General features: G+C 41.4%; 3 protein-coding genes and 1 long non-coding RNA gene across 19 annotated transcripts; 2 read left to right on the plus strand and 2 right to left on the minus strand.

Annotated features, from left to right (window-relative positions):
* Positions 1–32: 32 nt before the first annotated feature.
* Positions 33–13,848, minus strand: LOC105691286. Of its 12 annotated transcripts, none has more exons than XM_048655673.1 (26): positions 13,575–13,835; positions 13,197–13,322; positions 13,001–13,109; positions 12,748–12,927; positions 11,099–11,247; positions 10,966–11,011; positions 10,694–10,888; positions 10,427–10,613; positions 10,163–10,357; positions 9,955–10,041; positions 9,784–9,891; positions 9,563–9,690; positions 9,307–9,490; positions 8,698–8,837; positions 7,090–7,440; positions 6,066–7,012; positions 5,212–5,798; positions 3,062–3,306; positions 2,941–2,968; positions 2,708–2,848; positions 2,168–2,397; positions 1,946–2,057; positions 1,434–1,508; positions 1,110–1,219; positions 768–1,013; positions 33–681 (listed from the first exon to the last, which is right to left on the minus strand). In XM_048655673.1, exons 2-26 carry the CDS (start codon positions 13,255–13,257, stop codon positions 468–470), a joined length of 5,055 nt encoding a protein of 1,684 aa, XP_048511630.1. In that variant the 5' UTR covers positions 13,258–13,322; positions 13,575–13,835; the 3' UTR covers positions 33–467. The 12 variants fall into 12 exon arrangements, 9 of the variants coding, with proteins under 9 accessions (XP_048511630.1, XP_048511629.1, XP_048511633.1 ...); XM_048655672.1 differs by having other exon boundaries at positions 13,197–13,496; XM_048655676.1 differs by having other exon boundaries at positions 5,212–5,304; positions 5,416–5,798; positions 13,197–13,834.
* LOC125501042 lies at positions 5,623–6,341 on the plus strand. Its single transcript, XR_007278528.1, has 3 exons — positions 5,623–5,764; positions 5,908–5,985; positions 6,208–6,341. It is a non-coding gene; the product is annotated as an uncharacterized LOC125501042 (long non-coding RNA).
* A 19-nt stretch (positions 13,849–13,867) lies between the features above and the next one.
* On the plus strand, positions 13,868–15,285 carry LOC105691301 (malignant T-cell-amplified sequence 1 homolog). Its single transcript, XM_012409689.3, has 6 exons — positions 13,868–14,028; positions 14,119–14,271; positions 14,399–14,499; positions 14,587–14,720; positions 14,852–14,919; positions 14,998–15,285. Exons 1-6 carry the CDS (start codon positions 14,018–14,020, stop codon positions 15,077–15,079), a joined length of 549 nt encoding a protein of 182 aa, XP_012265112.1. The 5' UTR covers positions 13,868–14,017; the 3' UTR covers positions 15,080–15,285.
* Positions 15,286–15,322: 37 nt separating this feature from the next.
* LOC105691300 (extensin-like) lies at positions 15,323–20,192 on the minus strand. 5 transcript variants are annotated; one of them, XM_048655685.1, is made up of 11 exons: positions 20,024–20,192; positions 19,618–19,688; positions 19,410–19,489; positions 19,237–19,317; positions 18,949–19,155; positions 18,757–18,841; positions 18,548–18,670; positions 18,292–18,464; positions 18,098–18,199; positions 17,825–18,013; positions 15,323–17,755 (listed from the first exon to the last, which is right to left on the minus strand). In XM_048655685.1, exons 2-11 carry the CDS (start codon positions 19,679–19,681, stop codon positions 15,647–15,649), a joined length of 3,213 nt encoding a protein of 1,070 aa, XP_048511642.1. In that variant the 5' UTR covers positions 19,682–19,688; positions 20,024–20,192; the 3' UTR covers positions 15,323–15,646. The 5 variants fall into 5 exon arrangements, with proteins under 5 accessions (XP_048511642.1, XP_048511645.1, XP_048511643.1 ...); XM_048655688.1 differs by having other exon boundaries at positions 19,410–19,453; positions 20,024–20,191; XM_048655686.1 differs by having other exon boundaries at positions 18,548–18,658; positions 20,024–20,191.
* Between the last annotated feature and the right edge of the window lie 72 nt (positions 20,193–20,264).

Genomic DNA, 20,264 nt, shown 5'->3' on the forward strand with positions numbered 1-20,264 from the left:
ATTTTTTTTATCAAAGTTCATAAACAAAGGCATAAAGTTGATAGTTTATGAGTCTTTTCTATGCGGCGACCATGTACTTCAATTTCTATACATATATTATCGATGACTTTCAATTTGAACGCAAACTTTCAACAATGTGATTCAACGTTGTACAAAAGACATGAATAGAGATAATGGTAATCATATAACATGGGTATACACCGTATACACATAACAACGGAACATAATATATACCTGACAATGGAAATCACGACAAATAAAACTAATGCGCGCTATCGCGACTGAACAACATCAAGTTTCCCATTCTACGTAGGCCACTCGCGTACTGACTAATGTCAGTCTGACTAATGTAAGTCCATTATAGCTATTGAGTGGAAACCGAAGTTTCATAAATTTACAGTCAAATATTTACAACGCGGTTAACATATACATATAAATAAAGACATAAGAATATTAGAACGAATAAATCAAATTGGGGGTGGCGTGTTGCGTTTAACGTGCACGTATCGTTTCAATAATTCTTCCGCTGACCACCACTTCAATGGTACCGTGCACCGAGTAGTCACGTAACGGTTACTGTAGAATCCAAAGAAGAATGTAACGACGAACAATATGTACCAAAAAATCGGCAGCCGTGAGACTTGCTCCCGTAACGTTCGAAGGGTACGGGGTGTTCTTCTGCTGCAACGAATCAAAAGAACAAAAAAAAAATCAATTAATTCCTTCGAAGAGATTGCCATAAATTCTATACCACTCCTATATCGCACCTGGTCACTAAAGTACTTTCTGCAGAAGCGAATGATTCATCTTCTCTTGTGTCAGCTAGAGTGGATCCCGGTGGATCTTCTCTAGTGATGGACCAGACTACATCTGAATCGGCACTTTCGCAACTTCCCACGCTGAAGTTACTCGATTGGCTACGAATTAAATTATTGTTCTCCTCCCTCGAACCTCGTCGAGATTCAGCTTGCTCAAAGATTTCTCTCAGCTCACCGATACTGCTTGAACTACTGCTGAAAAGCAGTTGAAAAATATTATTTATAGTAAACATCATACTATAGATTTAATTCTTCGTAAAATTACAGTCATCACATAGAAATAATACCGACTCTGTTCGATCCAATTTCTCGTTGTCCCATCGTTGCGTGTCGTAACCAAGGGAAGGTCGCCTAAGGGTCATTCTACCGGAAACAGATATACGCTGCGGTCTTCCGCTATCCTAAATAGATCGATATATTTTATTACACTATTGGTATATTAAACATATCATGGGTATAAAAACATTGTATGTTTATTAACTAAATTGTTATGATGCATCTTTAGACTGCCGATATCGAGGAGGTGAGACCTGGATTACTCTATGAAAAAATATCTGAATGATTATACCTATAAGTTAAAGTGGGATTGTAATAGGTAAAGAATAGAGGCATTGCCTTAGTCGTATCCTGCAGCGAATTGACCGCTGTGGGTCGAGAAATTGTAGCGATGCTGGCCCGTCTTCTAGAGATCTACAAGAATAAAGTATTTCATATACAAAAATGCATATTTAATAAACTATGTAACCGACAATATGTCTAAAAAGCCAGCAAAGCAAGGATCAGTTTAATTAATTATCAGTGGGGAAAATTCGGGACGCCACATAATTACTCAACATTTAAAACGCAACGTTTTGATGGAATTAAGCACAACAATATGCATATATACATATAAGTATAAGAACGGCACAACATTCCAGGGGTTATTCTGTAAACAAGCGTAGAGTGGATATCATGAATATACAGGTGATGAAGATCGGCATACAAATGATACAGATGCTGTCCGCCGGAAAGTTGAATAAATGAAGGATTTGTTGCGGGAACGATGATAATAGGAACCTTGAATAGCATGAAAGGATTGCGAGAAATGGAGCGGTTGGTCGCTGTGTAAATAAATATTTTCTTCACACCGTTGTCCGATTTGTGGACGGCACCCCACGATAACGCACTCTTGGAAGAACGTCCTCGACAAGTTCGCTTGGGTTCTCCTCAACGACAATATTATTTTCAGTCAGGATACGCCTGTAACGTATATTCGGTGACTCTTGGCGCGAAAGTTGTCTCGACAATTGAATAAAAAATAAATCAAGGATATTGAAATTCTGGAATTTCAAGTACATAAATCTTCTCACTTCGTCTCGGCAAGATCGGTAGTAAGTTTGTCGCATCTGCCGCGTAAAGCCTGTAGGTACCTATCAGCCAGTAAAGACGCTCTTGAGACCCTGCGTTCCTGATGTGTTGCTCCGAGGAGCTCGGCTGTGCAAGATACTCTCAAAGCACATCTTGAAATCATCTCTAGTTGGTGTCTTACTCGCTCGACTCGCTCAACGGATTCTCGATCCACGCAGAGCGGAGCGAGAGCCTGACGAGTAACCACATTCAATCAATGTCGCAGATATTTATTATAACTACACCTTTCGCTATACTGTAGGGTATAGAAACATTAAACCTTCCATACGACATGCGTGATGGAAAAAGATGTGCATTTACATCGTATGGTCATAATTAGAAGACATCTGTAACGAAACCGGGTGATTGCTGAGAGGCATATAAACAGATACGGAGATTCCACATAACAACCATCATCGTCTTCATCATTATCATTGTCTGATGGTCGTTTCGGTCGTTACACATATCGTCAACGTTACATGTATCATGGGATATTGTCTCACCTGAATGTCACTCTGCATTCGGTCGACTTCTGTACTGAGATTTTGCTCGGCTTGATCCCGGTGCCTGAGACTGAGAGCCATCCGTCTCGGCAGAGTGATCCTGTCGGTCCCGAGCCCGATAGAAAGTGCCGTATATTTTCGCTAAATCGGTACAGTATAACGAATAATCTTTTTTCGATTGATAAATCGGAATCTTGTTTTCAATTGATGTATAAATAATAAACAACTCTTACCTCAAGTTCATCCTCGCTTATTCGTTCGCTGTGTAACAAACGAAGGAAATGATGTCACTTACATAATTCTAAAAACTATTATGGGTCGAATTGGTAAATTAATGAAAATACGTATGTATACCAAAGTCCGTGGCCTTCAGGGGTATCCGCGAGTCCTAGTTCTATCAATCGGCTATCCGGTAGACTAGGAAATGCCCCGAAATTTTCTAGGTCTTTTCGTTTTTCTTCCTCTGGAGTTTCAAGCTGACCCCCGGTGCGAGACGAATTCCATCCGAAACCGCATCTGCATCTACATCTGCATTCGCCATCCTTGCAAGACGCTGCGGTATCGCTTTCCGATAGTGAACGTCGACCTCTTTCGCTATCCTAAAAGTTTAAGATTGTTATCAACCCGTTTCATTTTTCCGACCTGGCCCTCACGAGGACGCTTTTCTGGGTAATTTCGGTAGGAAATATTTTCATGCAAGAACGCAGCTGCACAAACGAGTTATTCGTGTTAATATACGGCACGTGCAATATTATCTGCATCGTTCGCTATTATTGCTTTTGAAGCATGCACGTTCGCACGTGTCGCCTGAATTAGTGTATATCTGCGTTGATATTGTACACCAGTTATCGATACCGCTACAGCAGGCCTATACGAATATGATCCACGGATGAAACGAGTATAATTGGATCACAGTTTGAGTGTACCTCCAAATCTTGTACAAACAGCTATGAACGTTCTAATACGTACATTCATTGTGGGTATACCTTATGTATGAATTCTATCTATACCTATACAGCAAACCTTGGACGAATGGAATCTAAATATAGACAGACGTATCTGTGAATTTGCCTGTATAGGTGAGTAAATACATAAACGTAGTTATTGGCATATAAATACATACAGTCAAAATCACGGGGATCGCAATCAGTCCGTTTGCAACATGATTTTTTGAAGGCGAGTGTAAACAAAATTGGCGGCGAGTGAAGCATCGTGCTTAAGGAGAGGAAAAACACACGAAGAATCTATCGAGAATAATTTCCTCGATCTATAGAAATAAATTAATCTAGCATTTTGTTATAGTCCGAAGTTACAGCAGCAATAAATAAAGAAACATCTTGTAGTTGCAGTTCGGAGGTGGGCGCGAGAATTACACATAATTACAACTCTTATTCCTTTAAAAGCCCACCAGGAAGAATTCACGTAATAGACTTGTGCCATAATTATGATTTTAGGTTTAATCGTAAGAGGAAACGCGAGGTTTCAACAAATCTCTGGGCATAACTTCAGTTGGAATATCAATCGCATCGAGGAGTACAAACCTTATAATATACGAGTACGAACCTATACCTCGAATTGAATTTATGCGCGTATTGGATGTAATAAACCGGCATACCAATTACGAATGAATCACCTCGCAGGGGATATGCGAATACGAAATTTATGCAATTTATATAATTAACCACGATGCCTGGTTTGCGGATAAAGGTATAATTATTGCTCATGTAGTCCATAACTATACTATATCGGGAAATGCGTATAGCGCAATGCACCGCCAAGTATCGATATGCCGAGAAAAACCACTCCACTGGCAATTCCCCATTGAGTACGAAAGAATTAACGCCAAATTTGAATCTAATCAAGTTCTCATTCGATTCAATAGAAATGTATGCATTGATATTAAGATCAAGGATGCGCATTGTGCGGGGCAAACGACAGCAAAGTCTATGTCAACCGGTCACGAGTCAATTTATTATCTGAATACCCGCGATGATATAACATATAAGTGTTTATATATTGCTGATCGCTCCCCGCTCGTGTTTTCATCACATAACTCTCGCAGCATTCGGTGCTGCAGTGTAATTTTATCCGTGCATAGGATATGTATATTTACGAGCCTACCCTAGTGTACGCATAGGTATATCCGACACTAATGTATCGTATGCACACCTCTTTCAGTATATAATTATAACAAAAGTGAAAGATTATGGTTGATAACGAACAGACCGGAAAGATGCTGATGCGGTAGCTCTTTTCCCGTCCATACAAACCACATATGTGGCGGCGAAGCCTCGATTCTTATAAGGTTGCCTCGTATACATTTCCAATTTATATGATTAGTAGTATGTACTGAACACCGGATCAAGAATTATCTAATCATGAAGTCAAAGTCAAACGGTTGCTTTGAAGTCTTCACAATCGTAGCATAGATATAATAAAAATTCAAAAAATGTATTCTATTCAATAAGTTAATTGTGTGAGGATTCGTTAACATTTGTACTCACCTTGGATCGTTTGTAATTGCTCTCTGATTTAGCAGTAATCCTTTTAGCGGTGTTATCATTGTTGTCTGTGTCATCTCGGTAGGAAAGCGACAGCTGTTCGCATACAAATACCGCAGAATTATGACTAGAGAACTTTTGCGGGTCAATCTGCTGCCCTCGTGACAAGGGTAGTTCGTAGAGCAAAGGATGAGTCTTTGTTCTCACCGTCGATTGCGTTTGCAGCGGAGTCAGCGATGCTGGTTGAAGCGTTGGTGGTTCAGCGGCGACCACCTGTAGGTTTTGTTCTCCGGTATCGATGCGATCACGGATGATGCACTCGGAATCTGAACTATCTTCATCGCTGGACATCGTGCGCGCAAGTGACCTGGATCTGACCGGTATTTCAGGATCGCTACTGCTACGCCATTTCGCGGCGTTGTCCGCCGAGTCGACGTCGCCGAGTTCCTCAGCGTTGGGAGGAAGGGAAGGCGTTGGTAGCGGTAGCAGCGGGAGGTTCCAAGTGCCCGAGATGACGTATTTTGTACGCCGGTTACCAAGGCTCACTTCCGACTTGGTAGGTTTCGCCGTCGACGTCAGAATTGGTATGTCTATAATTCGAGAAGCGAGAGACTGAGCTAGATATCTGGGTGTATGTAAAGCTATGAATATGCTACATATATATATCCGTAATAACCCGACGCTCTGCGTTTGCCGTAGGAGACGAGGGTCGATCAAAGGCAATTTACGATTATTCTCCGATGCGAGAATCGAGCCGGTATCTGAACTCATCGTCACGTACGTATAATCATTGGGTACAGATTACAACGGTTTTTACAGATAGAATAAATTAATTCGTTACTTATAATTACACTCACCACTTTCTCCTTTCGTATTTTCCAAGGCCGTTGTCGGGGCAGCTTCAGCGCAATTCGAATCGTCTTCGTCTAGATAATCACCCATTTCATTTTGCGAGTCTTTTTTCCAAGAAACTGACAGCATATTCTCCCCCATCTCCAGGAAGCTACCGGTGTTCTCCAACAATTCGGATTTATCACTACAACACGAATCGGTGGCTGAATCTACGAGAGCTTCACACTCTTCTGCGCCGATCTCTTTGCTTGATTTTATTCCGGATACGTTATAAGTCGTCTGCAATAATCCACCGATGGGTATGGTAGATTTCGGAACATTTGGCGAACTCACGGATCTTCTAACAATTGTACACTGGTCTGGGGCAACGTCGAGGGTACTGCAGTCGAAAGAACGATGATAAACGGACGATTTTCGTTTCGGTACACTTTTTCCCTGCACTTGCATAATTGAGGTGTGCAGAGTCAATTTCTCCAAGTCGGAATTCAGCCGATCGACGCAGTTAGGATCGGGATCTGTGACCGACCGGCTCAGCGAAGGTATCTGCTGATTATAACTTGACGATTCCGACGGAATTACATCATTTTCGGTAATAGCTCGGAGGGACGAGTCAACTAAAACTCTCGAAGAGCTCAAGCCGTGTACTGAATAAGTCGGATCTACCGTGACTCGTGATCCACCGCTGCTGTTGGATTCAGTGATATCAGTTTCCTCTGAAGTATTGTCGTCCGTACCCACAGACTTCCTCCTACATCTCCAGACGGATGATTCGAAAATTTCGTCTCCGAAGCGACTCGCCTTATCAGATAAGTTGTACGTCGAACTCACCGGATCCAACTCCGTTTCTGAACTATCTTTGTGTTGTAGTCCGGTGTCTTCCGTATCCGGTAAAAGTTGTGAAACTTCTTCCTCTGGTTTGGCAAGACTATAGGACGGCAGAGTATAGGTGTATCTATGTAGAAAAGAAAAATAAATAAATCAGAACAGATAAACAGATTTCGTTATCGGTATTATTCAACAATGATTTACCGAGGGTTGTGATCCCGGCGAAGTCCCACGGGACTTTGATTGGCTTCACCCGCGCTGCTGCTACTGCTGCTAATGTCAGCGGCGTTGCGAGTGTCTTGAATAATTTCGTCCAGAGCAGCAACGATTGGAGCGATTATGCTATCTTGGTGAAATTCCGTTGAGGGTGATGCTACGGGCGAGGAACGGGGAGTGCTACTGCAGTTTACTTTCGATGGCAAAGATATCTCTGAGGAAGTTGTGGTGCCTGCCGGGGAACTTGCAGCCCTTATTGCTTCGATTGAGAAAACCTTCCGGCGATCCGTTTCTTCTCCGCTCTTTTCGTATACCTCTTTCTGAAGTCGTTTTTCCCTTCTGATTGCAACAAAAAAGTGTTTTTAATTTTTCTCTAAATTCCCAATTCCCTCCTCAAGTTTTTTAGGGCGAGCAGATCCAACGAATGCGTTGCGAACAAATATTAGGAGTGAACTAACTGGGAACGTCTGGGCTACAGTGGCTGTTTGGCTATGACTAATAATCGCCATACTGACCAAGTGAAGCCGATCGTGCTAGAAGTATCGAGAAAAGTGGATTTGCAAACCTAGCTTACTCCTAGCAAACCTAGTTGGTTTGTTGGCAGAATTATCTCATAATGTCGAATAGATCGATCGCCTGTACTGCGCTACAAAATAAAACCCTACGTCTTGCATAGTATACGCGACAGAATCAACAAACCCTCTCTGAAACGGCAGAACCATTTTACCTTTAAGGGAATTTTGGTGGAACGATTATTCAATTGAATGCGGTGTATAAACGCAAGAAACGAGATCAATACCTAAATGTATTATGCACTTTCACGATGTCATATGGCGTATACGCTGTCCCAATTCATCGAGGACGAATGTTAAAAAGATATCATTGCTATACTGTGGTATTTTAGCAAAGAAATAAACGAATCCGCCCGCATTTTATGATATAGTTTATTTCCAAGGCGTCGAAAATTCTTATAGCGTCAGCCAAGGCGTACGCGGGTTGATAGCCCCGGGAGTTGTGCGAGAAATAAAAATATACCGCGATTCATACTTGAACGGTAAGGCATTTCAAAGTTCCGAGAAACTTTTCGTATAAGAGAAAACCGCAAAGACCATTCGATTATGTCCTATGATATCTATCCATCCGTGTATTCATAAGGCATAAATAAGCGAATCCAGACTACGATTATAGTTATAAGGTATGTATATATGCGTAATTCCGGTGCAGAGGCACAAAGTGTATTTGCGGGCATCCAAAGAGATTAAGACCTTGAACCAGATAGTTTTCAGAGACTGCTGCAGCCGTCGCTCCGTCACCAACCGAACCATAAGTTCGTAAGATTGCGTATAAGTTACAACATATTTAAAATTATTTTGAACAATTTTGTATGACGAATGAAAAACGAAGATCCTTCGGTTCCTGGTGTATCGCTCGATTTTACAGAGCACTCCCCAAAAATTAGCAGAATCATTTGACTCCCAGACTCCCAAACTCCCATTCTCATTGATTAATACAGATATTCGCGTGCAAATTTTTACCGTCAACATCTGTACCAGGCCTATTCTGTACAATACGGAAAGAAATACGATACTGACTCACCTATAGCGAATTCTGTTGTCAGCGTAGTTCATGATGTCTCCATGAATGTTGCAAGCCGGTGTCGAGTCAGGTACTAAATCGAGGCGATCGAGTTGAGTCGTAGCGTCTTTCGTATCGGCGATGGTGACCTTAGACGAGGACTGGAAATAAAATGCATCGATATACATAGGCCTGTACGTCCACAATATCACTAAAAAATATATCGGGAGACTCTTCTTAATTATACCTAGTTGTGTATGCGAAAAGTAATATGCATGTCTCGTTATATGGTGACGTGATATCGAGTACCTATTCGTTGAGCAAACAAACAACGATCTTGTCACATTCTTTACCGTTTAGTACGACGAGATAAGGAGCGAGACCACGTTGCCAAAATAGCTGTATTGTTGCTCTTATACCTCGGTAGCAGAGTGGTTATAGATATGCAGATAGAGTTGAGTGCGACGAGGAAAGGTGATACAAACGTAGAAGAAATGATTTAAGCGGGGGCGTTTGTCATGAAAATCAGCTGCAATCTATTAGGGTCATCGGAGCAGGTCTACCTTGCTCCCGCCTGGTCAACCGCATTGACATGGAATGAAATTTTACGAGTGTATTTTATTTACGCACCAAGTTTGAAATTATCGCGAGCACATGGTGTAGCTGGGATTTGAACCTCTGCAATTCCATCCTTTCGGAAAGATGGTCTTCGTAATTGTAATTCTCCAGTTCTGACAATTGAGGCTCATCAGCGCCAAAACTGATCGGCGATACAGCTAAGTCTTTGTGAGACGCTGGGAGTGAAGATAAAGCCCTGAAAGTTTTCGAGTTATGTTCAGAATGTTATAGTTTCAACATAATTATTGAGATTATTCTTAACTTATACCGTTGCATCTGTTGATTCGCATCGTGCAACGCTCCCAAGTATCGAGGGTACTCGATACTCTCGATTTTTTTCAGATTCTTCAATTCGCCTGTTTCATCATTCAGATTTACATCGGTATCGGTACATTCCTAAAGACAAAATAAAATAAATAGGTGATACTTTTCGAATAGTTTTGATTATGAAATTAAATAGGTATGTACGTGTAATTGTGTGTTACTCACCGAAGCTTTAATTTCATCCAGCAATGATGGTTGGAATGATTCTTCCAGATCGGGTAATCGGTTCACTTTACCGTCCAGTCCATCGTCAGAAGTCGAATATCCGAACAACTGCCAGAAGAGATCCTATTAGTATTCATGATCGGCCTATAAATTGCACAAATTATCTCTTACCGGTTCATTGCGATGTGAACTATACCGTCGGTGCAATTGTAACTCGGAAACTCGATCTTCCAATTCCTTCACCACAGTTTTCAAGTGCTACAATAGCGCGAGAAAGAAATAACAATGGAGTTTACCGTGCGCATAGGTACATAAACTTTTTTCCATCAAACTTCTTCGCAAATTTTCAGTGAGGAAAATGAATAATGTTATTCCTTACCTCGTTCGTGCTCGTGGAAATCATTTGTCTCTCTTCTAGTTCGCTGTTGACTAGTTCAATTTTCGAAATATGCGCCCTAGCTGCATCGTAGCGGGACTGTTTTTCGAGCAATTCCTTTTGATAGTAACAACGCAATTCGATCTGTTTCTCCTTCTCTTGAATCGTTCTTGTTAGCTCCGCATTTAAACGCCGAACCTACTTCGCAAATCGGAAATGAATGACACATCGCATCGATCATATTTCTTTACGTGCGCTTCCACGAACCTCCAAATCAGTAGCATCGATTTCCCTTTTCAGTTTAAAATTTTCCGTTCTCAGTTTACTATTTTCGCTCTCGAAATTATCACTCCTTACCACGACGGACTCTCGATCTTTCTCAATTGCCGCGAGGACTTCTTTCTGGTTATCCACTTCTCTCTGCAGTCGCTCGCACCGATTACTCGAGATTTCTCTGTTATAATTTTAGATGTTTCTTCGAATTTTTCCTCAATTATTATCCCATAAATTATAGTATTTTTAATTTTTACTCACAGCTCTCGCCCAATCGCCTCCAGTTGTCCTTCGAGGATGACTATCGAGTCTTCGGCCCGTTGTAAGTCCCCCTTGAGGTTGTCGTTGTCAATGGCACATTTTTTCGCACGAAGACGTAATTCCTGAGGCGTTTCGGTGTTGGCGAAGTGATAGGTACCATCGATGGACGATACATTTTCGAAGGAACTATTCGCGCTTGAAAGACGGAAGCAAACACACAAAGTTGAATCGGTGTTGCGAGCTTACTATTGCTGAGGTAATTAATTTTATACCTTTTGATGTCGTTGGCAATGGTACTCGTCGAGATATTCAAGAATCCTTAGGAAATATACAGGCAAATAACAAAAATATGAACAGAAAAATTCATATGAATATTTCAAAGAACGCTGGAATAGTAACTTTTACCATGAAGCATCCTCGGATCCGATTCGAACGATTGTCTTTCGAGCGTCCGTCCATCTTCAGAGGATTCGGTCGTGCGTGATCCTTGAGACGTCTCCCTTTCCGGTGTCGTTGCGCCCGCATGATCCGATGTATCATCGATCAAATTTTCACTGTACCACACGGAAGTGTAACGATACATTTTGCAAAAATTATCCATATACCATTTTGAAACACTGTACCATGTTCTCGGACTTGGACTGCGACACATGCATATTGTACGAGTGCTTGCTGTCTTCTATAATAGTTTTAACGCTCAACTGTGTACACCTGATGTAACGACAGGCAACTAATTGCGTTTTATCGCTCCGTCAACATAAGGCCTACAGCGTCTATACTTTTACAACGAGTACTTGTTTAATATTAAGGTGTGGGTTTAAAATTGAAAGAAAATGTTAGTCCAGAACATGAACCTTATTACTATACCTAATATTGAGATATACCTGTAGAAGGATGAAGATTTTTTTCATCTTATACACCGGCATAATTCGTTTGTCTGAATAAAATGAGAAGAATGCAGGTGCGAAAAAAAAATTGCTCAACCCATTTGTATTGCGCTTTCTTGTAATTAACTATTACGTTTTAGATCTATTACAAGCACACGCTAAATATATAATTACGTGCATATGTATGGACAGGTGTCTATCATATAGGCGCAGGTATATGCTGCAGGTATAATAGTAGACGGTATAAATTGCATGGCGATTCTGTTGCGACATTCAACAGAGTCATTTGTATCAAGAAACTCAATCTTTGCCTTGAAAAGATATCGGCTGACCTTCGATTCGAATTTACGAGGGACATTTGCGGTCACAGCAGACTATAGAGAAACGCACGTGAGCGCATGCGAGACGTGATCTTTTCAAACTCCGAAGTATTTGTAGTCATTATTTATAAATAATTCTTTACGAGTAATTCCATCTTCATTCTTACTGCATCGGGTCTAAATGTTATCACAACGATTGCAACTGAATTAAACTTTGCAACATCGACACTGAAGCGCATTATAGGTGTGAGTACAGTTAGATATTATGGCTGTTTCATACAATTTTACGGATTCGCGTCGGAATCAAAACACAATTCGCGTGTGCGAATAAACGTCGGGAGTGAAACGCGGAATATTTACGGACATATCACACCTGTAATTTAGTAGCTGCGTGATACTGTTGCTTATTTTAGTTGAGGTGGGGGCGAAGAATGGGAACAACGTCAGGATCCGTACTTTCGTCACGACCTATTGCAGGTGGTATAATATAAAGAGATCTTTGCTAGGGGTTTGTAAATCCCGTACACCTATCATTTATAAGCTTAAACGTATAGGCTCTTGGGCGAGGCTCGCAGCGATAACTGCACGATAAGAAACGGTCAAAGTTGTCCGCCCACGAGGTGGGCGGCATATACTTATAGGTACCATGCAATCATATCTGTACGGTAAGCAAGTGCATCACCCTGGATTATATGCTTGAGAAATACGTTTATAAAAAAGTTATAGAGTTATTAGAAGGCGAGGAACATCGTAATTATCTAGCGAAGAAGGGGCCAGAAGGTTGTAGGAATGTGTACACATCAATACGGATGAATAAAAAGTTTGAGAATGAATATTGAATTCTGACCTGCTAATCTGCTCAACACTGAGATTATTATTGCCATCCTGATGACCTTCGTGACGATGCTGCCGCTGACGTATTTTGTCTAGCCAGCGCCGAGCAATGACGTGAAATTGCTTCCGAGTTACTTCACCATGGTGCGAAACGCTGCGTAGGGATTCTCGAAGATCTTGCAGGATTTCGGGACTGTTGAATATTTGCATAAGTCATGAGAATAAGATATGCGAAAAGAAATTGAATTGATATTATAAGATCTCACCTTCCGCGGGCAGACATCTGGTCGCGCATGTAACAGGTAAGTTTAGCCACTGGGACTTTGCCGGCCGTAGACGGTGTTTCGCATTCAGTGAATATTTTTTCCAACGCGACTGCAAGACAATAGTGTGGCCATTATTACTCTACATTATTAGGTACTTTAATGATTAAGCGTTAAGTATGGTAGAGAAAACTCTTACCATTTTCCTGATTGTGAGCGACTTCCAGTGGAGTTATTAGTCTATCTTCTGCTTCACTCATAATCCGGTGATGAAAACTTTATTCCTGAGTACGTGTACGTGTATCCGTACACGATCTAGTTCGATCTGTGCGTTGAAGATCACGTTTATTTTGTATAAGATATGGATACATAGATTGGGTTACCGAATGTGGTTTCAGTTGTTATCGTCGTTTTTCGTTAACCCATGATGCTAATCGGAATCACCGCAACATTGAATTGTCAATTATTGTACAACCTTTCATTGACATGTATGGCTCCGCTGTTATGGGTAGACGAATAATGCTGACGTCTCTACCTTCTGATTATACATGTATATGCTTAGAGCTGGAGTACGTACCATTTCACCAGAATTCGAAACATCAACCAACTGTGTCCTCGCAAAAATGGGGTAAGGATTGGAAACAATAATCCCGGAAGGTGCGTCGTAATTCGTCACGGAGATGGGTATCCTTTACGGAATAGTTGGGAACACTTGTCGTTATTTCCACGATTATTTCAGAAAAGGGCAACCGTTCAATCCGTCCACCGTGTGAAATCAAACTTGATCGACGCCACCGTCAAAATTCTGATTCCCGCGACATCGGATGATCAAACAACAGCGCCACTGTTTGAATTCTTTGCGGACTATGATCAGATAATATCTCGATACGTCGATCATGCTGTCGAACCACTGTCGACGCTGATAGGGGATGAACGACCAGTCGAAACGATTCCGTATATTTTGCAGAATAGTTTGATGATCGTGCTGTGCTTGCTGACATTAACCTCATTTTAGAAAAGATGTTTAAAAAGTAATATGAATTTTTAAAAGATATCTATTTACGTGGTTCACTTCCCTCGTAAAAATGTTAATATTTTTTTAACCCTGTTTTCGTACATAGATTCGATGAAAAGGATAGTATATCAGGTGTTCAACAGCTGAAGTCCTCTGTACAGAAAGGAATCCGGTCAAAACTTTTGGAACTTTATCCATATTTGGAATCATACATAGACCAAATAATTCCAAAAAAAGATTCATTCAGAATTGTAAAATGGTAAGAGCTCCATTGCATCAGATTCATTGACCAAATTTACTATTTTCTTGTCTTGTATGTTATTTCATACAGTTATTATCCACCCATATGATATGCTCTTTCATTTTTTGCTAATGATAAATTCTAGTCATGACCACATTGAAATAATGGTGAATAGTGCAGGAGAGTTGCTATTCTTTCACCAACGAGAAGGCCCATGGATGCCCACATTAAAATTGTTACATAAATGTAAGTGGATTGACAAAGATCTTTCAGCTACAAATTCAGGGGTGTGGAATTTGTATTATTGTACTCATCGTGGTTTTGTATTCACAGATCCATTTTTCCTTCCTATACAGCAAGTAGACAAAGGAGCAATTCGATTCGTTCTCAGCGGTGCTAATATTATGTGTCCGGGACTGACATCTCCTGGTGCGCAAATGACTCCTGCTCCTAAAGGCACAGTAGTTGTATCCTTTTTTTTGAATTAGATGGAACCTCCAAGTAGTTCATTTTTCTCTGTTTCTAATCGCTGTTCAAAAATGTTATATTACTTTGGAAAACGTTACTATATTTTAGCTTAACTAGGTAAATCATTCAGGCGGTTATGGCTGAAGGTAAGCAGCATGCCTTGGCAGTTGGAATGACCGCTTTATCAACTGAAGATATGTAAGTCATCGAAAAATTAACTATCTGGCAATTACTTGTGAGATGTGCTGCTCAAAAGTGAAAATTCATTAATTTCAGAGCTAAAATAAATAAGGGCGTTGGTATTGAAAATTGTCACTACCTCAATGACGGACTTTGGCAAATGAAGGCTGTGAAATGAGTGTTTAATTTATTCTTTGAATATCTGTAAAATAAGGTATCTATTGAGGAGAATTACAATGTTATTATTAAAACCTTTGAATTAACAACCTCTGGCTAATACAATTAACACACCTATTAGTGTACTTGTAAATTATTACTTTTTTACACACAATTTATGTATTGATCAAGCTGTCAAGTTGAATAATAATACATTATGTGACTTGAGGCTGTGTAATTAATCAAACTACTAGCAGAATAAATATTCATTTCCACCACGTAAGTCTTTATTAGCACTGCGACTACATTACAGTATAGAGAAATTGTTAGCCTTTAAAATTTTTGCTGAATGTTTGGATCTTATTACAGTGTTGGCATTTTACAACTATGAAATGTCAAGCTATAATTATGAAATTCTGTCAACTTCATTTAGCGGGATAAAGCTCAACTTAATTATTTGTTTTCAAAAAAGCAGTGCATAGTAATCTAAGGGTCTCAATAACTCTGAAACGTTGTTTCAAAATACACAAGTTTCTAGAGACCAAATTTCCATACAAATAAAAAAAATGCAGTTTGTCTCACTACCAGTTTATCCTGACCCAGATTTAGATTCAATCGACTGATTCTCGGTTTGATTTTCAGAGGGTCTATCCCTGTCACTATGAGTAGGAGCAGACGAATAGGGAGTACTAGACTCTGAACCAACATTTGGTCCAGAGTTAGCATCACCAACGTTATGTGGGGATTGAGGATGATAGTGGGGGCTATGTGGACTGTGTGGACCATGAGAGTGAGGTCGTCCCATAGAATGGGGAGGATATTGAGAATATGATTGATAATAAGGATGTGGATATTGAGGATATGGCTGGTGATAAGGTTGTTGTTGAGAATAGCCATAAGATGGATGAGGAGGTCTTGGAGCTAATGGAACATTCTGAGCTGGCTGGCCACCAGCAGGTTGGTACTGTTGATTATAATTCTGGCTGGTAGGCATCATGGAGTTTGCATGGGGATTAGGAGGCATTGCATTTTGAGAGGAAATAGTTTGTGGAGGCATATTTGGATTGTGTGGTGATGCTCCTTGAGACGATAGAGTGTGATTCTGATGAGGAGGCATTGAGTGATTCGGATGAATGTTCTGCTGATGGGGAGTATGCGAAGGCGGCGGCGGTTGTGGCTGCGATTGTTGAGCCTGTGATTGTAATTGTTGTTGCTGTGGTGGTAGTTGTTGCTGCGGTGGTGGTGCCGGTTGTTGAGTAGGCGGTGCTGCGTGTTGTTGGCTGGGTGATCCATGTTGTTGATTGAGCGGCCCATGTTGTTGGACTGGCGGTCCATGCTGTTGTTGTCCTGGCGGTCCATGTTGTTGTTGGACTGGCGGTCCATGCTGTTGTTGGCTGGGCGGTCCATGTTGTTGACTGGGAGGTCCATGTTGTTGGCTGGGTGGCCCATGTTGTTGACTGGAAGGTCCATGTTGTTGGCTGGGTGGCCCATGTTGTTGACTGGAAGGTCCATGTTGTTGGCTGGGTGGCCCATGTTGTTGACTCGATGGTGGATGCTGTTGTTGGCTGGGTGGTGCATGCTGTTGTTGGCTGGGTGGTGGATGTTGTTGGCTCGAAGGTGGATGCTGTTGGCTAGGTGGTCCATGCTGTTGTTGTCCTGGCGGTCCATGCTGTTGTTGGACTGGCGGTCCATGCTGTTGTTGGACTGGCGGTCCATGCTGTTGTTGTGCTGGCGGTCCATGCTGTTGTTGTCCTGGCGGTCCATGCTGTTGTTGTCCTGGCGGTCCATGCTGTTGTTGTCCTGGTGGTCCATGCTGTTGTTGTCCTGGCGGTCCATGCTGTTGTTGGACTGGCGGTCCATGCTGTTGTTGTCCTGGCGGTCCATGCTGTTGTTGGCTAGGCGGTCCATGCTGTTGTCCTGGCGGTCCATGCTGTTGTTGTCCTGGCGGTCCATGCTGTTGTTGTCCTGGCGGTCCATGCTGTTGTTGGCTAGGCGGTACATGCTGTTGTTGGCTAGGCGGTACATGTTGCTGACCGGGGGGTCCAAGCTGTTGCTGACTGGAGGGTCCAAGCTGTTGCTGGCTGGGTGGTCCATGCTGTTGCTGACTGGGTGGTACATGTTGTTGCTGGCTGGGTGGTACATGTTGTTGCTGGCTGGGTGGTACATGTTGTTGCTGGCTGGGTGGTACATGTTGTTGCTGGCTGGGTGGTACATGTTGTTGGCTGGGTGCTGGATGTTGTAGATTGGGTGGCGGGTGTTGTTGAATAGGAGGTAGGTGTTGTGGAAGGTTGGAAAGTGGATGTTGGTTAGGTACCGGATGTGGTTGGTTAGGTGGTGCATGTTGTTGTTGCTGCGAGACCTGCTGCTGTTGCGATTGTTGCGGAATCGGTGATGGTGGTGCTGGTGGTTGTTGCGGTTGAACTGTTACTGAAGGAGGAGTCGAAACGCTTGGTGGGGTAGAAGGCTGCGCTGGTGGTAAGTTTGTGGCACTGGTAACAGTCGGTTGATGAACCGGGCTCACCACAGCTGGATATGTCACAGGTGATGTTGCCTGAACATTGTTCTGTATAGGAGTTTCAGACTTAGGTTCTGCATACGGGGGCGAAAGTGTTTCCTTTTTAGTATCGATTGGCTTATCAACGTCCATATGCTTTTTATCTGTTGTATCATTTTCTGCAATCTTTAAAAATTCATATTCCTATTTTAGTTGACAATGAATTAATTCTTGGCAAAATGATAATGTTTATGTGCAATACATAGCCATTACCTCTGGTTGAGCTTCCTCATTGACTGGTGCTGGAGTTGGCGTTGGTGTGGAGGTAGGCGTAGACTCACTTGATGCCGGGCCATCAGATCGATTTTCTTCTGTGCCCTTCTGCCTGTCTCTTCGTAGCGATTCATACTGGCGTTCCACCATTTTATTGAATGCATCTTCGTCCACTGCTGGCTTACAATGCTGTAAATTTCGAAAAAAATAAAACACACAATGGGTAACGAAGATATTATTTTACTTAACTGGGGACGACAAGTTTTTACTTACCTTCTTTAATTCATCTTGGAACACTTCACTAGCTTCGATAAATTTACGTTTCTTAGCTTCGAACTTTTCTTCGATTTGTTGCAACTCTGCTTCCAATTTTTTCTGCAAATTATACCTCGTAACATTGACATATCTTTGAAGTCTGAATCATGAGTTAGTTTCAATTTTTGAGAACATCTTCAGTATTAATATACCTGGTGCATAGTGAGAGACTGTACTTGACGCCGCAGGACTTGCATTCTCTGTGTAGTAACTACCGAACGAACGTCAGGTACCACAGTGTCGCTAAAGATTTCATTAATCAGTCTGTGATTGCGGGTATATCGGGAATATGCAACGTGTTTTACTGAATATCCATCATCTTGATCTGTGGAAAAAAGGAATTGAATTTTGATTTCGCACGGCCCAAGATAATGCGCGAGATATCAGTTTAATGGAAGAAATAATGACCTTCATCATCTTCAGCTGGCTGAATGTCTATTCTTCGATCTTGGGCTGCCTGGCTTTTGCTGCTGCTTGAAGAGCGTTCATGAGTTTCTCGATCATCATTGCTTTGTTGAGCTGAACAGAATGCTGCATTAGACACAAGGAATTTAAGATGGGAAACTTTAATATCAAATCGTACTCAACGCAAGAAATTAATAGCTAAAAAAACCCACCTGATTTGCCACGATTCTTTGCTGCAATATATGCAAGGTATGCCGGCGAATTGTGATAAGTCTTCAGACTCTTATCATATTCAACCTGAAAATCAAAATAGACGAATTAGAACGAAATAAAAAAACCTTGCTGGATAGATTAATTGAATAGGAACCAATCAATTAATCTATCATTGATCGATGGATGCTTACTTTTTCTGCTTCGTATTCCTCAATAAATTCAGTTTTTTCATCTTCTGGGAGATCTCTCCACATTTGTCCTATGATCTTGCCTATTTCCCACAATTTTAATTCTGGATTCTGGGCTTTAACTTGGTCCCATACTTTCCTGCTGTATCTCATGTATGGCATCAATGGTTTTTCTGGTGGTTTTGGTGGCTTAGGCAATCTTGAATCTGCCTGAAAAATGACACAGATTTCAAACGTAATATATAATGTGCCTTTCAATCAGCTCATCCGATATTTTTTGGTGATTCTTACCGGCGCACTCTTTCCAAGTTTCTGTGGTGTGAAACCAGGATGACCATGTGGGGTCTGAATAAACGGAGTCTGTGCATCTTTCTGTAAAAAGTTTCATCATTAGATTGAGAATTAAAAGAGTACACACGGAGATACATGGAAGAAGATGAAGTGAAACAATTGGAATGACTCACCCCTGTATTGGAACCGCCACTGGTACCAGAGGCCCGTAACCTTTCTGTTAAAAAATTTTGCAACAGTCTTTTACCATATCCTAAGAATGTCAATGACACAATACAATTTACATCCTAGTTCATAAAGCTATTTAATAATATTTATGTAATGCATAATACCGATACTTTATGTACCATAAAGTTAGGTTTATATTGTTCTTGTACTTACGATTTGTGGCTATAACATTGGATGATGCTATTGCAACCTGCTTGTAATTTTGTGGTAAAGCCATCTTTCACCTGTGCGTAACAAAATTATGTTAGCTTGATTCAATTGCTTTATAAAGCACTAGGCATTCTTTGAGAGCCATTAAAATTATGCAGGGGCATTCGAAAATATGGAAAAAATGGAGGGCCCAAGCTGAGTGAGGAAGTTCTAAAAATGCTACACCGGATCTTCGCATTCTAATCACATTGCCTCGTTCTTTGAATCCGCGCATTGAGGAATAAACGTGATACGTGTAAGGTGAAACGTGATACGTGTAAGGTGCAGAGAAGTACAGTACTTTTCCATTTTGTGAGTAGGGAAAAATCGAACCCCTAATTTGGCACAGCGAAATACTGGGAGTACTTACTCAAGAAGAACAGAGTCGGTGGCGCTTGCGAGAACAAGATTTCTCGGAGCTAATTCATAGGTGTATCGTCACCAACGTTGACTTATCAACGGCACCAAGATTTTCATACACTTTTTGGAAGATGAGGTAAAAGCAAATTCACGGCGCGATGGGAAACGCCGAAGCGTCAGGCGCAGTGCTACCAGGTTGTAGATCGACAACTCTCATGGTTCGAAGTGGTCTGAAGACTGGGGTGTCTTTC

This window comes from Athalia rosae, chromosome 5 (genome assembly GCF_917208135.1).
Source record: "Athalia rosae chromosome 5, iyAthRosa1.1, whole genome shotgun sequence".
Taxonomy (NCBI): Eukaryota; Metazoa; Arthropoda; class Insecta; order Hymenoptera; family Athaliidae; genus Athalia; species Athalia rosae.

Excerpts from the sequence above, each read along its gene's own strand:
- LOC105691286 (XM_048655673.1), bottom strand. The coding sequence starts at position 13,257 with ATGAGTGAAGCAGAAGATAGACTAATAACTCCACTGGAAGTCGCTCAC. Across the intron at positions 10,042-10,162 it reads TTTCCACGAGCACGAACGAG|CACTTGAAAACTGTGGTGAA; the intron begins GTAAGGAATAAC and ends GCGCTATTGTAG. Across the intron at positions 2,058-2,167 it reads ACCGATCTTGCCGAGACGAA|GCGTATCCTGACTGAAAATA; the intron begins GTGAGAAGATTT and ends TATACGTTACAG.
- LOC105691301 (XM_012409689.3), top strand. Across the intron at positions 14,272-14,398 it reads TCATTCAGAATTGTAAAATG|TCATGACCACATTGAAATAA; the intron begins GTAAGAGCTCCA and ends GATAAATTCTAG. Across the intron at positions 14,721-14,851 it reads CTCCTAAAGGCACAGTAGTT|GCGGTTATGGCTGAAGGTAA; the intron begins GTATCCTTTTTT and ends TAAATCATTCAG.
- LOC105691300 (XM_048655685.1), bottom strand. The coding sequence starts at position 19,681 with ATGGCTTTACCACAAAATTACAAGCAGGTTGCAATAGCATCATCCAAT. Across the intron at positions 18,465-18,547 it reads GCCAGCTGAAGATGATGAAG|ATCAAGATGATGGATATTCA; the intron begins GTCATTATTTCT and ends TTTTTTCCACAG. Across the intron at positions 18,200-18,291 it reads AGTCTCTCACTATGCACCAG|AAAAAATTGGAAGCAGAGTT; the intron begins GTATATTAATAC and ends TATAATTTGCAG.